The sequence below is a fragment of the Ambystoma mexicanum genome, chromosome 9 (genome assembly GCF_040938575.1).
Source record: "Ambystoma mexicanum isolate Mex_15411 chromosome 9, UKY_AmexF1_1, whole genome shotgun sequence".
In the NCBI taxonomy this organism is placed as follows: Eukaryota; Metazoa; Chordata; class Amphibia; order Caudata; family Ambystomatidae; genus Ambystoma; species Ambystoma mexicanum.
In genome coordinates, this window is record NC_090931.1 from 974,020,136 (window position 1) to 974,038,783 (window position 18,648).

Consider the following 18,648-nt stretch of genomic DNA (forward strand, 5'->3'; position numbering starts at 1 on the left):
ACTGCTAGGCTCTCGCAACCAGGACTAATGTCTGGCAGAGGGACTCCCAGGACCCCCCTTGTTAATTTGCATATGCAAGTAACTTTGGGTCTCACCCTAAGTTACTGGGGGAATCCAGACGTGGACCCCTTGCTCAATATTCTTAGAGAAGCACAGCTCCTCCCTACTGATGAGGTCCAACAAGACCGAAACACATGTCTGGGGATGCTGTTGGTACTCTTGTTCAGAGGAGAATTGCCTAGCATTTCGGTGCTGGACTGCCCCAGGGCAGGACAAATACTGAAATGTTTAGGATATTTCTTCTCTGTGAAAGAGAGTGAGCTAAATACTCTGGGTAAGTCTCTCGCAACCAGGACTAATGTCTGGCAGAGGGACTCCCAGGACCCCGCTTGTTAATTTTTATTAAATCTTTACTAAGCCGTTCTGCCAAGTTTCATTGCAAACATTTCCTGGCAGGCCACCTTTGTCGAACGGCTGCATATCGGCAATGAGCGCATATGCTTACTGCGTATATGGAAGGAACAGAGACCAGGAAGTGGCACATCGTTGTCGCAGGTAAGGCGAAGAACTGGGGATGAGGTATGGGTGTGGTAGGAAAGGTTAGGGTTGCAGGATGGAGGCGTGGGGGAACGGGACAGTCTGGAAAGGGAAGGGGCAAGAAGACTAGGAGTTTCAGGGGCGTTTTTTCCACAGAACACAGTGCTTTGGGTGCAGGGCGTAGGCTGGGGAGAGAATAAGGGTTGCAGGTGTGTCTCCCGCATTGGAGGATGGCCAGGAGGGGGCACAGAGAGAAATGTTGTTAATGGACTCCTTCCTACCACAAATTCCTCTATGAGCTCTGCCAGGAACCTTTCTCTGGGGTACACACCGGGTGCACCTCTTTTCTTCCATTGTAAACAGGTATTGCAGGTGGTTCTGCTTCAGGGAATTTGCTCATGAGGGTGCTCTGGGGGACGCCATGATGGTCGCAAGAGACGTCGACCTGCTCTATGTGCTCCTGCTGATCCCCAGACTTCCTGCTGGTTCTCAGGAGAATGCATCTGTTCTGGACCACAGTGATCTTGATCGCTCTGGACTGGGCCCGGAGAACGTGATACCCAGAGTTAGTTAATATGGCCATCTGCCCTCCCTGGTGTCTTCCAGAGAGGATGGATCTCCTCACCCACTTGGAGGGGAGGGTTCTACACTCGAACCTCAGCAGCCTGAACTTTCATGCCTGGCTGCCAAAAAGCTGAGGTACAGGGAGTGGGACTTTTTGGGGGACGTTCTGGACATACTCCTATCAGACCCCCCCCCATCCAGTCCATTTATGCCTGCAGGTGGCAGAAGTCTTCGTCTTGGTGCCGGGAGAGGAATCTGGATGGTTTTACTTGCTCCACTACCTCTGTGTTGGAATTTCTTTTGTCTTTGGCCAGGCCGGGCCTGCAGATTGATACCGTCAAGGGGTATCTTGCAGCCATTTCGGTCTTCAAGATAACCCCGGAGCAGGGTTCTTTTTTCACAATCCCGATAGTTATTCAGTTACTGAGGGGTCTTTCCAAAATGTTTCCCCCATGCCAGTTTGTTCCGGTGTGGGATTTAAATGCAGTGTTGACATTTTTAATGGGCACTCTGAGCACTCTTGATCTTTAAGGCTTCTCAACCTTAAGGTGATTTTCCTGGTTGCCATCACTTCCGCAGTTAGGCTGGTTAGTGAGCTTCAGGCTCTGTATGTTAATCCTCCCTACTTGGTTTTCTCCATGGAGAATGTTAGGCAGAATCCTGTGCAGTTCCCTTGGGGACCACTGCCAGAAGATTAAGACTACAGGAGTAAGCAGTAAACCCAATTGGTAGCTGTTTGTACCACCCAGATTTACCTGGTAGCTGTGGCTGAGCAGTCAGACTTCTCTCAAGAAGAGTAGGGCAGTATACAGAGGATACACAATAGGGCTAAATACACAGTAGAGAAAGCAAACACTGACCAGAGCTTGGTATCAAAAGTATATACATTTTTATTTAACACACACTTAAGGCAATACACTAGCACTATAAATCAAAGCAAGTTCAAACACAATCAGAAAAGTATACACACCTCTCTTAAGAATTATTAGACAAGTCTAAGTCAAAACACCACTATTTGTAAAAACAGATGCGAGCGCGTAACTTATATGGCACTCCAATAATTCAGTTAAAAGGAGAGAAAAAGGCAGGTCATAAAAATAAAACCATTCCCAACACTTTTCTAAGACCAAAACAAGTTAGTGAAGGCAGAGTCTGCTGTAGAGCCAAAGTTCATAGGCCAGGCCCACTTTAAATGGAGCAAGGTGAAATGTGCCCAAGATCACACAGTTTAGAAATGCATTCAAGTCTTTGTAAAAATGTTCAAAAGAGGTTGGGTTGATTCAGAAGGTAACGTTAGAAGGTCTGGGGGCCAACCAAGCATTTAAGGGTCACCTTTAGCAATCCGCAGAAAGGGAGGCCAGGCGGAACAAAGTACCTTAAAGAGTGAGGAAGCTCTAGCGGTGGCAGTTGTTCCTGGCAGGGGGTGCTGTTTGTGGTTTTGACCAGGGGAAGAGAAGATCTTGTCGAGGAGGAAACTTGGAGTCGTTGCACTGCCCAGGGAAGAGACCAGCCGCGGAGTTCGTTAGGTTAAAAAGGTGCGTTCCTTTTATTCGCAGTCACAGTGGTGAAGCTTGGCTATCCGGCCGCCGGGGTGCTTGGCACTGGCGATTTGACCAAGAGACGTTGTGGGAGGCGAAATGGCGAACTGGTTGATCCCACCAGCTCAGGGGAAGGAAGACTCTTACAGCAGAAGATCTTCTCTTGTCGTCGGGAAAGTGGTGCGGTCGTTGCAGCAGGGCTCCACCGGTGGTGTCGTCGTTGCAGATGGCTCAGCTTCTCCGCTCTTCGGATTTTAGGTCCTGTGGCGACTTCTGCAGTTCCAGTCCCAAAAGTCCTGCTTTTATGCAGAAAAACCCCCTTTCAACAGCCTAGCTGTCACTCATACATGCTAAGTGGTGAGCAGGACGGCTCACCACTGGGCCAATCAGAAGAGAGTGCAACTTGAGTTTCTAAGGCAACGCAGTCCAGGGTGCCAATTGCCCCACCCACACATCCTGTGGAACCCAAACAGAGTGGCACCAGTTGGAGGGCTTCTGTGGAGAAGCCGGCCAAAAAGTGGAACAAAGGGCCCGACCTTGGTTGGAGTTACAGAGACGGACACAAACGCCATTTTAGAAAGGAGTTCTGGCAAAAAGACCCAACCGGTGATTTTATATAATAAATAAACCAGCGGTACCTTTAACATTGCACCAAAAAGTGGTGTGTTTAAAATCCATGGGAAAATCCCATAGGAAATATTCCGGTGGAATATTTTGAGTGGTAACCACTGCCACCAGCCAGAAACTCGACAAGGGGGGACTGGACAGTGCCCCCTTGGAAACAGACCCAGGGACAATCGAATTAACCCCTTCCAGTACTTCCACAATATGATGGTTTGTACTGGTTCTGTTCACAATTTTGGACTAGTAAAGTCAATGGTGACTTTACATGCCCTGGTAAACAGTAGTCAGTCCCAGGGTATGGAGTCTATGTTTGGGGGTCACTATGACAACCCTGTGTTACTGCACCGAGGGTGCTGTGTAACACGCACACTAAAAACAGAATAAAAGACCCCATAGCCCATAAGCACACAAAGCCAAGGACAAATCATGCCTAAGAGTGGGAGGAAAAGAGTCTCACTCTTAGCAGGAGAAAAAAAACAAACCCCAAAAATCCAGCAAAGCTGCTGGGGGACTCGCTAGGTTTGGGAAATTAGCCTTATAAGAGAATTCTCCCTAACAGAGAAGGCGACGTTCAGACTTGGACTCTCCTTCCATCCGAAGGTGATCTCTGATTTCCATATCTCTCAAAGATCTATATGCCTATCTTCTTTCCTCCTCATCACCCTTCCAATTCAGAGGAATGGTTCCATCGGTTAGATCTGGTGCAGGCCCTCAGGTTCTGTGTCCCTCGGACACGAGATAACTGGACTGATGACCAGCTTTCGTTGGTTATGCGGGTACCCGTGCAGCTAGAGCTATTACAAAACAGACTGCCTCGATGGATCATTCTTGGCATCTCTGAAAGCTAAGATCTGGCCATCAAGGAGGTTCCTGAGGGTCTCAGTGCTCACTTCACCATACGGTTGGCCGCCACCTCTGCTCTGCAACACGTAGTGCCTGTTCTGAAAAATGCCAAACAGCCAAGTGAACTTCTGTGCTAAGCATTACTGCTTGGATTCTATGTCTGGTCAGGACACTCTCTGCATGTTGGCAGGGTTGTCCTCCTTCAGAGTTTTATGGTTTAGGTGGTGTCCTTGCTGCCGTCCCTCTTCCAGGTCGTTCTGCTTTGGGAGTTCTTTCTGATGGACTACTGATTCCTCATCGCCCTCCCTCCCTGCCCCTCACATTAGTTCTGTGGTCCCTCATTGCTAGGGAAAAAGGGTGAAAATGAGGTCACAATTCACGGCACCTCTGTACATACTGGCCCCAATGTAATTTTCGGCATGGAGCAGAAAAGGTTACCAAAGACCAGCTGGTGCTGGGAGATATCTTGGATGAGGAATACATGGGAGGAACGTACATCAGAAATAACCCTACTGAGAGGTAAGTAATTTGTTCTTTACTACAGCGTGAAATCCGCACCCAGGAAAACGGGCTGCAGTGAAATTTGTTTGTGGGAAAACATCATAGATCCTACCAACTAAATTCACCCAAGATTCGTGTTCAGCGTTTGATTTCCCCTACATTATTAACGCTCACCCTCAGCCTTCTACTCGCTTTTCACAGAATGTACTCCTATCGGAAAAAATGGTCACTGCAATAGGTCATGCAAAACAAAAGATGTGATGGCAGAAGGTTTGGAATTAATCCTCACCTCTGGCACTGCTCTGGGCAACTCTCCAGACCATTGTTCTTCAGCTTGCCAAGCCATTACAGAAGGGGAAAGACCATATACAAATCAGGCTTGGTCCCACCCCAAAAGGGGCAGTCCAGCCCAAACTGCTAGGTCACATCACTTCTGCACGAGACCACGAGCATCCCCAGACATGTTTCGGCCTCATTGGGTGTCTTCACAGAAGCCTGGGTCACTATGCCCATAAGGCTCGGGACCCACGCCTGGGCATACCTGTGCCACTAGCTGTGACTTATGCAAAACAAGAGGTGATAAACTAACCTGTAAGTCTGCTTGCATCTTCTCAGATCTCTTGATGCCACAATGTGAAGCTCTGCCCTTTATAAGGAAGAGTGTCACACCACAGTTAAATCAACTGTACAGTGAAACTGATGACTGGGAGTGATGTTGAACTCTCTCCTCCCAGGCTGCTCCTCCAAAGTCATTGAACACCCCAATGAAAGACAAACTATACTGATCATAGTCTCAGTATAGACTGGTGGCTAGAATAATATGCTTTTAAGAGAATTTCTTTCCTTTCTCCATCATGGGGATTGGCATGGATTCACATGCTTATGAATATGCCCTGTCGTCAGGCTGGGAATCCTCGGTAAAAGAAAAAATCAATTTCGTTCCTGAACTGTCTTTCTCCTAATAACCAATCGCTGGTCTCTGGGTCATGCTTCCCCCAGCCAATGACTGCCCTCTACCTAAGCCCCTCCTTTGGCAGCCATCTTCAGATTTTTACTGCACGTTCAAGTGTTGGGAGTCTGCTTAGCTGTCGAGCTTTTACTGCGTATTGCGTTTCAAAAGAGTTTACTCTTATTTTTCTGTCAAATTGAGCCCCAAGCTCCACCGTTTAATCTTCCGATCAACTGGGACCTGTTTCGGAAATCTCTACACCCCTCAAGAGCGAATTTTCATCAGATTTTGCTTCTTAGAGTGATTCCAGAATATCTTGGAGGCAGAAGATCTTAAGAGGCCTTCCCCTCGTGGTCATGGCCGAAGACAAAGGAAACTCGACGCCTCTGTTTAGGATCTGCCCAGTATGTGGACTGCAGAACGTCTTCAGGGAGTATGGGCACTCCTGGTGCCTCTACTGTCTACACGCAGATAAATTGCACGTCGAGGAGGCCTGTGCGTTCTGCAAGGACATGTACTCCCGAACCATGAAGGAGCGTCACAAGCGACTCGCTGACTGGCTGAAGTCGAAGAGCCCGGGGGCAGATGAGTCCCGGCAATGTACCTCTCCCAAGAGGAAATCCGAGCGGTCTTCTAAGACCTTTGAGGGCACTCCGGCGACAGGGCCCCAACATAAGGCAAAGCACTGCGAGTCCGCGGGCACTGGGAGGCCCGTAGGTACAGGCTCCTCAGCTGCCAGGCCGGGTGCAGAATCACAGACGCTGCCAACCACGAGCCAATGCTCCGGCGCGATGAAAAGGAAGTCGGATAACCCGGGTCAGCTTCTTGAGAAGGCCCGGTCGGTTCCGACAGAGAAAGCCAAGGGGGCCGAGGCGGTGGCCCTCCCCCACAAGATTACCTCAGTCGTGCCTAAGGCTGTGAATGCCCAGATTCACCAGGCTAAGGCTTCAATTGAGGGAGTGGCAGTGTCCCTGGTGAAGACCCCAGTGGTGGCGGCCCCCGAGCCAAGAGTTTCCCGGCCCGGCCAGTGGGAATCGTCTTCCACGCCCATCGATAAGACCCCGATGAAGGCCCTGGGCGAGAAGCGGGGGGGGGGGGCACGATAGTCCTACCGGACTATGATATCTCCTCCGAGGATGAGCTTTCGGGCCTCAAGTCAGTTCTTGACGAGTGGTTCACTGAGGTCGGAGCCTACGGGAAGGACCCCGACAAGGCGGATGTGGAGAGCAGCGGAGGAGCCGAGGAGGAATGGCAGATCGACAAGGAGCCGGAGGACACTACGCCGCTGCCGATGCTCCTGTCACAACCTCTACCACCACCGACGGACAGGTCGGAGGACATCTTACTAACCTTGCACACACTGTGCACAGAGATAAGGAAACGGATGCCTTTGCCTCCGGCGGGTGATCCAGCGGCGCCTGGACCGTCGGGGAGCCCACCTTCCAAGAGGAGGTGGGTCCATCCCCCACCGCCCCTCCATCCTTCACCTCCACCGAGGGACGAGACAGAGACAGAGAAGGCGACGATGGAGACGGATGACGGCGGCGACGACGGAACTGATCTCCCGCCGCCCCCCTCACTACGAAATTGGCACCTTTCATGCCATGATTTCTAGGGCCTCAGAGCTTTTTCAGCTATGTCCCGAAGAGCATAAGAACGAGGGATTCCTTTATCAACGACAAGAGGCCAAGAGGAAGACCGTACTCTCGGTCCCACTGTTGGACGACATCTGGGACGAGGGGCTGGCCCTCCTGAAGAACCCATTCTCGGCCCCAGCGAAGAGGGACTGGTACGAGAAGAAGTACCGGGTTCCACACTCTGCACCGATGGGCCTCAGAGCGCAGCCGTCCCCGGACTCGGTGGTCTCTGCGGCGGCCAAGAAGAAATTGGTTGGGGCGACGGCATCGACCTCCACTTCCCTGCCGGACGGCAAGCGGAAGAAGCTGGACACCACGGGACGTCAGGTCATCTTGACGACCATAAAGGCGACCAACACTCTCGCTATCGTGGCCCGCTACGATAGTGAACTGTGGTTTAAAATGCCCCCCCTCCTGGACTTCCTCCCAGACGACAAGAGGGTGGAGGCCCTTGAAATATTGCAGCCACTGCAGGAGTTCCTCGACGCCCGTTGGATGCAGGCAACGGGAAGCTTTGTGGACAAGATCGCCCTCAACAAGACCTTCTGTCGGGCGATTCTATGGTGGGGGGTCTGCGCACATCTAGCGGTGGGCTCGGACTTCCAGACCCCGGTGCATCAGGAGACGGTGACAACGGACGCCTCCCTCGAGGGATGGGGTGCACACACTGGAAATCTCCATGCAATAGGCGGGCAGTATGGCCAGTGATTTGGTTATTAGGAGAAAGACAGTTCAGAAACGAAACTGTTTTTTTTTTCTTTTACTGAGGATTACCAGCCTGACAGGCAATATACATGAGCATGTGAATCCATGCCAGACCCATTCTGGAGAACAACAGTTACAGGTAAGTAACCTGTTCCTTATTTAATAAACCGCCTCACTTGGGATTCACAAAACAAAAAACATGTGTGTTTTCCATTTATAACTAAGGAAAGTAGACTGTTTTTTAAATACATTTAAGTCTTAAAGTACTTCACATTTCTGTAAATGTTTTCACAACAGTATTCCTTTTTTATGTTTCAGTTACAACAGCGCCATTGAGTTCCATTAAATTGGTCTTTAAAAATTTGGTGAAATAAATTTGGGGGAATCTCATAATCCAATATAAAGTCAAGGGAGATTTTGGGATATTCATCCCTAGGTTTTGGATGGTTTAAATATCATTGCAGTCTAGTGAGAGGTCCAGATTGTTCCAACATTGCTTGAGTCACAGGTAAATTATGCTTCTCCAACTTGTTTATGGTTATTTAGACTGTGGGTCTGTAAAACACAGTCCGATTCTCTGTTCACCCTGCTGCAGAAAACACCATATCGCACTTAGTAAAGCAACAATACTATCAAATGCAAAGTGGATTATTTCATGCTTTTGCTTTCCTATTTTTATTAATTTATGGAGCCATATTCCCTTATTAACTAAAGTTCTATCATGAGAGCAAACAATTAATGGGACAAGTGCCCTCTGGTATGCTGTAGTTTTAATTGAGCACTCGTACACCACAAATGCATTCACAGTGCCAAAGTCTGTGTTATTGTACTGATAAGATGGATTTAAGCAATAATAGCCTGTTCTGAGTACCTTAAAGGGAACAGCAGCCCACATCACAATTTAATAGTTCAGAGCGTACACCCCAAAGGAGAGTGTATTATTGTCAGCATCTGCAGCAAATCTTAGGGTATTATGGGTTGGTTGAGTACAATGACAAGAGCTGCAGCAAGCCTGTGAACTGCTGAGTCTGAATTTGAAAATAAAACTGGACTGCCATGAAAATTGAACACAGACCTCTGAGCGAGGCCTTTGTATGATTTCCGTGACCTTGGCATAAAGTTCATGAGAAGAATGAAGGGGGCTGGGCGAGGCCAGATGAATCGTCAAGCAGAGGTAAAGAGGTGCAGAGCAGTGCAGAGGCAGGAAAGGAGTGCAAGAGTCTATGGTGAGACACATAGATTCTAGGGGTGAGCTACCGGCCAATAAAGTGGAAGGGAGGCTTTCTAAATAAAGCTATGCATGCCCTAATCAGCTGGCACACATTCCCTGCTGCTAATGTGTGAGAAGTTGAAGTTTTATAGAATCTGTATGCATCAGCCCTTCTTATTGTATCCTATCGTAGCTTGGCCAAAGCCCTCTGATAATGACATGCTTGAGTCTAGGAGATGTGGCTAGGGTGCACTTTAGGGGTTGGAGATTGCCACTGGCTCAGTGATTCAGGCTCCGGAGGAGGTATGTGGTGCATCCCTCAGGTTATTCTGCTCATCCTTAGCCTTGTGTGTATGGCAAGCCCTATTAACTATACAATTCTTTGGGAGTGTGAGAGACATCCACCTCCAGAGTTGGGTAGGGGCCCAAGGCGCTCATTTAACAGCTGCAGGCGTCTGTGCGAGCCACACAATAAAAATAGAGAAGACTGATTTTATGAGATACATAGCTTTAGAAGAGCCACTTGCAGAGTTAACTGTGGACTTGCAGATGTCAGAAGGCTTCGAGGTATACAGACTAAGACAGTTTCCCTCAGAAACGGCTGTAGAGACCTAACCTCTCATAGAGAAAATAGATGATGACTGGCACATCTTTATAGACTGTGCTAGTGCAGTCTCCCGAGCTCCGACAGCCAGTTGCCATCACCTGGTGAGTCAGTAGTTCACATAAACAATACCCAATTACACATGCTAACCCAGTGAACGTAGCTGATTGCACTCAGGCAGTTACACATCCCAGCCACAATTCTGCAGAGTAACAAAAAAGAGCTTAACCATGGGAGTTAGGAGTATGTAGTGTGACGAATCCTAGGATCTCGTCACTGCTTCTATGGGGGAAGCCCCTTTACATGAGGCCAGGGAGCTGAGGCCGTTACCCGATAGTTCCCCTGTGGGTGGTACTCAGCAGGTGGATCTCATGGGGAGGGAAACCCCCTTTGGGACGAGGGATGATGCTCTGGGAGATACGCTGTCTTATTCCCCTACACCCCAACCTCCTTCACCATGTTAACCCTGCACAAGGCATAACCCCATACTGTTCATTGTATGTCTGCAGAGTAGACAAGGACACTTCTTCTAGAAATACTGGGACGAGGAAGAGCAACAATCTAATAAAAAGGGAAGAGGGACTGCCAAAAGGGAGAGGCCCTCCCAGGAGGAAATGGGAGATTTGAATGCTGGAAGCTGTGCAGAAGACAGGATGCTGAAAGCACTGAGAACGGGATGCTTACCTGCTGGTGAAGGCATCCCTAGAGGCTCTGTCTCAGACGAACGACAGCGAGCAGCAGAAGCCTGATCTCCCATCGAGACAGGAAGCCTGGCGTGCGTGAAGAAATCGAGCCGCGCAGCTCAGAGGCTGGGAGTCAGTGCAAAGCCGCCGCAAGTCGGGGAAGCCGCAAAGAGAAACCGTAGAAGACCGAATCAATGGAGAAGAACTGGTAAGCTCTCCAGAGAGGTTGGGGAGACCGGCACAGTTGGCGGGATGCCGAGAAGTGGGTAGGATCATGAATGCAAGTCAGGGAACTGCACCTATTTACCAAATCACAGCCTCCACGCCAAGCCTAATTAATCACAGTATCTGGCAGTAGAGTACACCAGGTTGGCTGTGACCAACAGAGGAGGGAGGAGGAGGGCGAAGGGGAGGAGTAGGAGTAGTAGTAGAAAAAGAAAAACAAGAAGACTTTACTCACGTGGAGAGAGAGCCAAAACAATCTTCATGTGCACAACAAATATAAGTACTCTAAAAACATAAAATCTCATGGGGTCTACCTTGACTCAACACTGTCCCTCAAAAGGCAAGTTAGCAGTGTGGCGACCTCCACAGCTGACACTAATAAATTGATTTATAGCTGCAAATCGTACCTATCCTCCACCGGTTGCCTCACGCTAGCCGGAGCATTGGCACTATCCAAGCTGGATTACTGTAACACACTATTCCTAGGATCTTCTGAACACAACCTAAACAGACTACAGGTACTTCAGAACAATTCCCTGAGAGCAGCTCTCAGTCTGACTAGATCATACCATATCTCCTCCATCAGAGACAATACAAACTGGCTGCCCATCCGTGATAGAATTGCACTACGGACCTTGGCTATCACACACAAATGCCTTTCGAACTCAGCCTCCAAATACCTCTATGTCAAGATCCAGAACCATGGCTGAGTAACAAACCTCCTCCCCTAGCTGCCATCAATACCACCTTTTGATTCTGACATAACTGTCCAATGTCGATTTAAACTGCACTGACCCATCTGTAACCCGGATCCTTTCTGTAATTTTCTTGTACATTATCGTATATGGTAAATGCATTCTGCCTTACCTTGTATGTAACCCCAATTATTTCAAGCGCCCCGCTACCTCAGGGTTCGGGGCGCGATATAAATAATAAACAAATACAAAATACCTGGCAGTTAGAGTACCCCAGGTGGGCTGTGACCGACGGAGGAGAAGTAGTAGTAGTAGAAGTAAAACTAAAACAAGAAGACTACCCACATGAAGAAAGAACCAAAGCAATCTTCATGTGCATGGCACCTGACAGGAGAGTACACCAGTTTGGCTGTGACCGGAGGAGGAGGAGCACATGTTATGGGCGCATAGTTGTGCATCACACCACCACAGTGTGGCACTTACAAATATATCAATGTTAGGACACCAGTTAAATACGTGTTTACGCAGACCTGATGGTATACTTAATTACTCAGAGAGTACCTAACTTTTTAAGACACACAAGACTTCAATGAAACGAAGGCTGCAATTGAGCACTTCATCAAATAGCGATATTGGAACCTTAAATATCTCTCTGTATATCTGTTTCTCATTAACAGATTACACCTCAATGGGATTTGGCCCAATATACTATTGATTGATTGAGGAGTCATTAACCCCCGGTGTGGGTAAGGTATGACATGATGTAGCAGTGGCCTCCAATTAATTATTACAATCAGGCATGAGGTTAATCGTGACTAACACATTATCTGTTTTCTTGTCTCCTGTTTCTATGTATGTCCTTCTCTTTCCCACTTTCTTTCTCTTAACCCCTTCCCCTCCCTTGTCTCACCAAACAATGATTTCATTATATTTTTGATTGAAACCAAAACAATGTTTATGGTCATTTATTATGTTCTAAATAGGGTATATGATGTTTTTGATTTATTTTTACAATGGGGATTGGGGTCGTTTTCTTCTTAAATGTATGATGCAATACATGATTTCATTTAAATTACCTTGTTGAATTGGAAATTTGAAATATTTGATATGTTTCCTTGCACCCCATTTATGTTCAATGTTTTTCATAACCAGTATGATTACACCAGCCCTGATTTGAAAAAGGCCGGTGAGGGCCGAAACACGTGTTATCATAAGGGCTAATTTATGATCACAATGTGATGACTAGAAGTAAATAAGGATTAATAACTAACTAATTTAATAAATAATTTTTCTAAATCTTACAAGGCGCTTTGTCCTGGATCTTTTTGGATGCTTTTGCATTTTTTATCTGTAAAACAAGAAGACTATACCCACATGGAGAGAGAACCAAAGCAATCTTCATGTGCAAAGTACCTGGCAGGAGAGTACACCAGGTTGGCTGTGACCAGCAAAGCAATAGCAGTTAAATCAAAGAAAAACACAGTTGGAACATACACGGAAAGCAGGTCCTTGATCACTAAAGACCCTCATTGAACATTCAGAGGGCACGACAATCTGTGGGATAAGGTTGTCTTGGGACACTGAAAGAGTAAATACACTCTTTGGACATTCGGAGGGCACAACAATCAGGGTGTAAGCCTATCTTGGTACACCAGAGGTCAAAAAGACCCTCATTGAACATTTGGAGGGCACGACAACCTGGGTGTAAGGTTGTCCTTCCTTTTTAGATTTTGTTGCACCCTTTTGGAACTTTGTTTTTGCAGGTAGAACAGAACTTTGAGACTAAAATTCTGTTTTTCATGTTAGTTTAAGTTCCATTTGTGAGGGCTGGAAATAGGAATTTTTGACACAACGGTGGACCTGTTTATTTTGACTGTTTATTTATTGTGCAGATACATGATATGATAGCTTACTTCTAACGCGCTTAATACTCAGAGGTTTCGAAGCACGGACCCAGCGATTGAACCTGTGTTGCTCCGTGTCGTCTTGCTTCCAAGGAGAGCAGGTTGCTGCTGAGCTATCCTCCCGAGACACCGTAAATACATCAAGTAAATTGTGTTTCAATGCGCCCACAGGGCAACAGGGTGTGAACATGGGAGAGACAAATATAACAATGAGAGAGGTGGTCCTACTAGGCCTTGTGAGCATTCAGAACATTCTAGTGAAGAGAGAGCGAGAGAGAGGGATGAGGATGGGGTAACTGCTAGGAGTAGCACCGAGGTAAGTGCTAGGGAGTAAGTTGCAAGCAACTGTTAAGTGAGTGGCGGAGATAACTTGGTAAGAGTGATCAACTGCCAATAAATAAGTGCAGGCCTGTAACATCACAGGCCAATGGGCTCCGAGGCAAGTGCTCGGAGTAGACGGAGGCTGAAGGCGATTGGGGGTGGGAGGCCAGGGCTTAGGTGGACACATAAGGGCCCTGGTCACCAATCTCAGTGACCATGAGGTTTTAGCAAAGGAGGGAGGGCGGGGGGAGGAGGAGGTGAAAAGGAGTTTCCAGAATTTGAAGAGATTCGGCTCAAGACAAAGCGGCAGGGGGAGGATGTTCCATGGGAGGGAGTCAGCCGAGGAAAGAGATCGGCACCAGCTTGCTTTTTAGTGAAGCGCTTGACAGGCAGAGAGTTGGTGCTGGAGGAACGGAAAAAGCTGGAGGGAGTGCATTTAGTGAGAGCCGGTTGTAGATAGCGTGGTCCCTGGCCCGAAACAGCCTTATGGATGATGGCGAGGGATTTGAATTTGATCCTTGCAGCAACTAGGAGCCAGTGGAGAGTTTTTAGGGCTGGAGAGATGCGGTCCCTGGGCATGAAGCAAAGGATAAGTCTTGCAGCATATATCTATCCTGAGACACTCCTTAGAATATTATTTTTAAGCAGGGAGACCCTCTTAGTAATAGGGTCAGGAAGACATGACAAGATATGATTTAGTATTTATAACGTGCCTATACACCAGTGTTTCAAGGCGCCAACCCAACTTATATTGTTTAACTAGGGGGTCTCCACCCCACCCTGGCGCCTTTGCTGCCCAACCCCGGTGGCCCCGCCCCCTGGTGCCTTTGGCGTCCAATCCCGGGTGCCCTGCCCCCCTGATGCCTTTGGTGCCCAACCCACCCGAGGGGTGCTCCTCCACCCTGTTGACTGCTGCGCGATGAACTCAGCGGCTTGGGCCATTGTATGGATACCCCACCAAGGGCTTGCTTCGTTCGCACCCCCCCTTTGGGGGAATCCAAACGTTAGACAATATGCCAGCACCGTTGGAGGAATATGGGACAGAATGACAGCAGACCCATATTTTTAGGGCATACCATGACCCCAAGTCAAAGTGTCACGGTACCGTCACTTGCACAAGTTCATCACACAACTTTGTCAATATCAGTTAAGACACCTCAAACGCCTTAGGAATTGTAGATTTGGACTGGATACCATCAACGTTGAGTGCATGTGGGACGGAATGACACCAGACTGACATGAAATGTTACACGAAATCGTCACTTATACTCCACTTCATACACAACTTCTCCAGTGAATGAACTCTAGTGAAGGGACTTCAAACGCCTCATGAATTGCCGTTTGGACAGTATACCATGAAAGTTGGTGAAATGTGGAACAGATGACACCAGACCCATGTCTGTAGGATGTACAGACCCCAAGTGAAAGCGTTACAAAGAAAGTTACACAAAATTGTCAGTCATACACAACATCAGCAGTGAGTATACTCCAAACGCCTTAGAAATTGCAGATTTGGACAGTATACCATTGAAGTGGGCTAAAAGTGGAATGGAAGGACGCCAGTCCCATGGCTGTAGGACATACATTGACCCCAATTTCAAGCGTTAAAAAAAAAAGTTACATGAAAACGATACACAAAACCGTCACTTAAGATTTGATGTTATAGGATAGATAAATGTATCTGCCAACAATCATACCACCTGTGTCAATCTCCTCCTAAAACCCTCTTACAGCAGACAAAGGAACATGTTAGAGCATTTTGGTGCAGCCAATACTGTGCATCATGAGTTTGTAACCTCTCTCGGGTCGCCTCCACCCTTTGACGCCCCACCCCCTAAGCCCCTCAGGGTGATAAATCGAGTACCACATTTTGGGTAATAATGTCAGACACGACCTACGAGGAAGAAAATGAGTCATCTGACATTGCTTCACAGACCTGATCGCAGGTAGAAAGTTGACCCGGAACTGTGATTGGAATTTTGACCATTGCTACAAGGTCTTTGTTGAATTTCTCCAATGAACATTGTTTAAACTTGTAAAGACCCTTTCAGAGAATGACCTAAACACATTGGGAAATGTCCTCCACTTATTGCATATTTTGCCCTCATCACTTTTATGGAGATGCATCCAGCCTTATTTACCCTTTTGCTCTTAATTTTTATTGTGTGCAGTACATTTATTTTGAGACCTTCTATTTGAGTCCAAAGTCCTCTGTTAATACCCTTCTCAGTTATAGCATGCTCTCTCTTGTATCAATGCCTCACAGACTGCTTGGTAGCAAAGCCATCAGATGTGCCATGTGAGCCAAAGCCACATGCTCTGATTGTGCACTGATGGGGAAATTAGTGGTAGAAAACTGTAGGTGGACAAGGGGGAAGGAAAAACGCATTCAGATTTCAAGATCAGTAGCCAAAGTGCCTTGAACTGTGTACAACATAAATTGACTACAAATAATTGACTACATTCTGAGTTTCCCGATTTCCTGAGTTGATAAAATGTCCCATAATGTTTTACAGCAATCCAATTGTTGGAGATCAATTTGTTTCATTGTATTTTTTTTTACTTTTTATGTGAAAAGGAGATTTCAAATATATTTCATCTTTCTGTATAGCTTTAGGATTGTTATTTATGGCATCTCCCTAGCACTCATGGTTAATCAAATACATTCTGGCATTGTTTATTTTGTGTCCTTTTAGTGTATCCAGCAACAAGTTCATTTGGGCCAAACGTGTACTTGGAATGGTGCCACTGGAATTGTAGGAGAATTTCCTTTTGGTGTCCCTTGTAACATTAACATTACAGGTACTTCATCTTTACATTGCTGTATATTTACTCAATAGCTCCTACTGTAATTAGCAGATTAAGGTTTTCCTAACTTGACATCAAATCCTAATTGTATTAACAACAACTGAGGGAAGTAGGTTGTGTTATATCTTTTACTATCTTCCTCGGCCACAATTAGTTAAATCAAGGAAAACTAAATTTCCCAAAGGAGACATTAAGAAAACAGAAGCACAGGATCTACAACCAATTTGAAGATTTTACATATATCGCACAACACAGAAAAACTACTTATTCTTGATGTATCAGTGAAGCCATGCATAAAGTTGATTTGGCCTGTAGTGGGGAACCCTCATTATATCATTCCAAGTTAGAATTTCCTGGGTGTCGAAAAGCAGACGCTTAATCACAATCAAAACCTAGAGAAAAGATCATACAGGCAGGAGGTTTCTGGTACCCCAAAATTTTTATTTGGGGCCAACAGCATAGTAGATGTTGTCACGTTGCATTGTTGTTGATGCCCGTATACAACATAGAGTGCTATTTTGCAAAGTGGAATTAATTGTGTACCAGTGAACTGCTTTGTTATTTTAAATGGGAGCAAGTTGAAATTGTGCCTACTCTGATACTGGACGCAATTTGAAAATATGGGAATTATAAAAAAAAATGTATATACTGTAATTGTACAAACTGAGAATACACTGTGACTGTCAAACTGGTATAATTCCGGGATTTCTACAAAGTTTGTGCTAGGATTGTCAATCTATTTTCATTGGGATTTTGCATGCCGGAAGGATTATGGAATTGTGTTGCAGTAAATCAGAGATATGTTGGAATTCTACAATGTGAAATGCACCTTTGGTAATATACTGGAATTTTGTTAACTGGGACTATGATGGAATGATGCAAACTGGGAATTTATTGTTGTGCTACAAACTGGCATGGATTATTCTGGGGCTGTCAAACTACAAATATACTGGTATTCTGCTAAATGGAAATATGCTTAGATTTTGAATATGGGAGTAGATTAGGATTTTGTGCATACTTTATGCTCTCCATGGCCTCAATCCCCAGCCACAACCTTTCCCCTTATCCTGAACAAAATAAGATAATTCTAGAGTACACTTCATATAAAGCATTACATTTGCATTTCTATAAAGCATCACATTTGCATTTCGAAAGCCTGGATTGGATCTGGCAATGTAAGGACCAGGGTCAGAATACACAAACCTGCAGGAAAGCATAGCAAAACAGAGAGGACGTTCGTCCTGAATGAAATCAGTGGCTTTTAGGGAATTTGTATTATGGCTAGATGTCCTCCAAAGGGAAAGTGAAACAGAACTGTTTCCCATAAATGTGCCAGTATCTGAACATGTATTTACACTGTAAGACCACTAGAGTGGTAATGGGACCAACATGAAATATTATTAACCTAACAAATTGTTGTATCTTGTTAATGTGTGTATCTGGAATGCATGTTGTTAATTTAACTTCAGGCAGGAGTCTAAACACTTGTCATGTTTCCTACTGCACCATCTCAGAGACAACTGAGACGCTGTATCTCCCTGTACCCTTGTAAGTGCTCACTCCACAGATACATGCCTGAAAATGAAAGTAATATTTAGTTTCTACTATTGACCTGTGTGTCTGTGGGGGTCAGAGCTCCCTTTCAGCAACAGAAGGTTTTAGCAGCATAGGCACTGGCCTTGTGCTTCAAGGTCTCTACCAGCGGGGTGGAGGGAGCACCGCAGTGGCAAGGCCCATTGACATGATACTGTGGGCTCCCACAGTAGACCCAGCTGATGTGGAAGCAACGTCTACTTAGCGGATGCAGAAAATAGCTCTCTCGAGCCTTCAGTATGGGGTCCCAGCAACTGATAAAGGTACCAAAGGTGCCCCAGGCCCTGCACTAGTTATTCTCCAGGCTTCACTTATAGATGTCATGTTGAGCCATAATGCCTTGAGGTCCGCCACAGTGCATGGCGTGCCTCTACTTTGTGGCTGTTGGTCTAGAGGATTGCTTGCTGTCTGTACACTGTGAAAGCATGCCCCAACACAGAAGAGGGCCCACAGCTCGTGGGCACGAGTGCATACTTCTGTCAGTGCTTGGTGAGGCCCAACAGCAGCAGTAATGAGAGCACCGGCTTGAGTGTAAAAGTGCTTGCAACCATCCTTTGAATGCTGCTACACTTTTCGGGTCTGCAGCTGATGAAAGCCTTTGGGGGTGGTAACTTGCCACATTATGGGGTGCTGTTGAACAGCCAAGAGAAATGGCTACCTAGCCTGAGGGCTCCGCATAACGGTGCAGATATTTTGTAATGAGGCAG

General features: G+C 46.6%; 1 protein-coding gene across 1 annotated transcript in view; it reads left to right on the forward strand.

The window, feature by feature from the left end:
* Positions 1-18,648, forward strand: part of DCAF17 (DDB1 and CUL4 associated factor 17) — a 1,369,255-nt gene that overhangs the window by 716,544 nt on the left and 634,063 nt on the right. Inside the window, exon 9 of the mRNA XM_069616196.1 lies at positions 16,237-16,342. Within this exon, the coding sequence (XP_069472297.1) occupies positions 16,237-16,342 (106 nt within the window). The remainder of the gene's footprint in view (positions 1-16,236; positions 16,343-18,648) is intronic.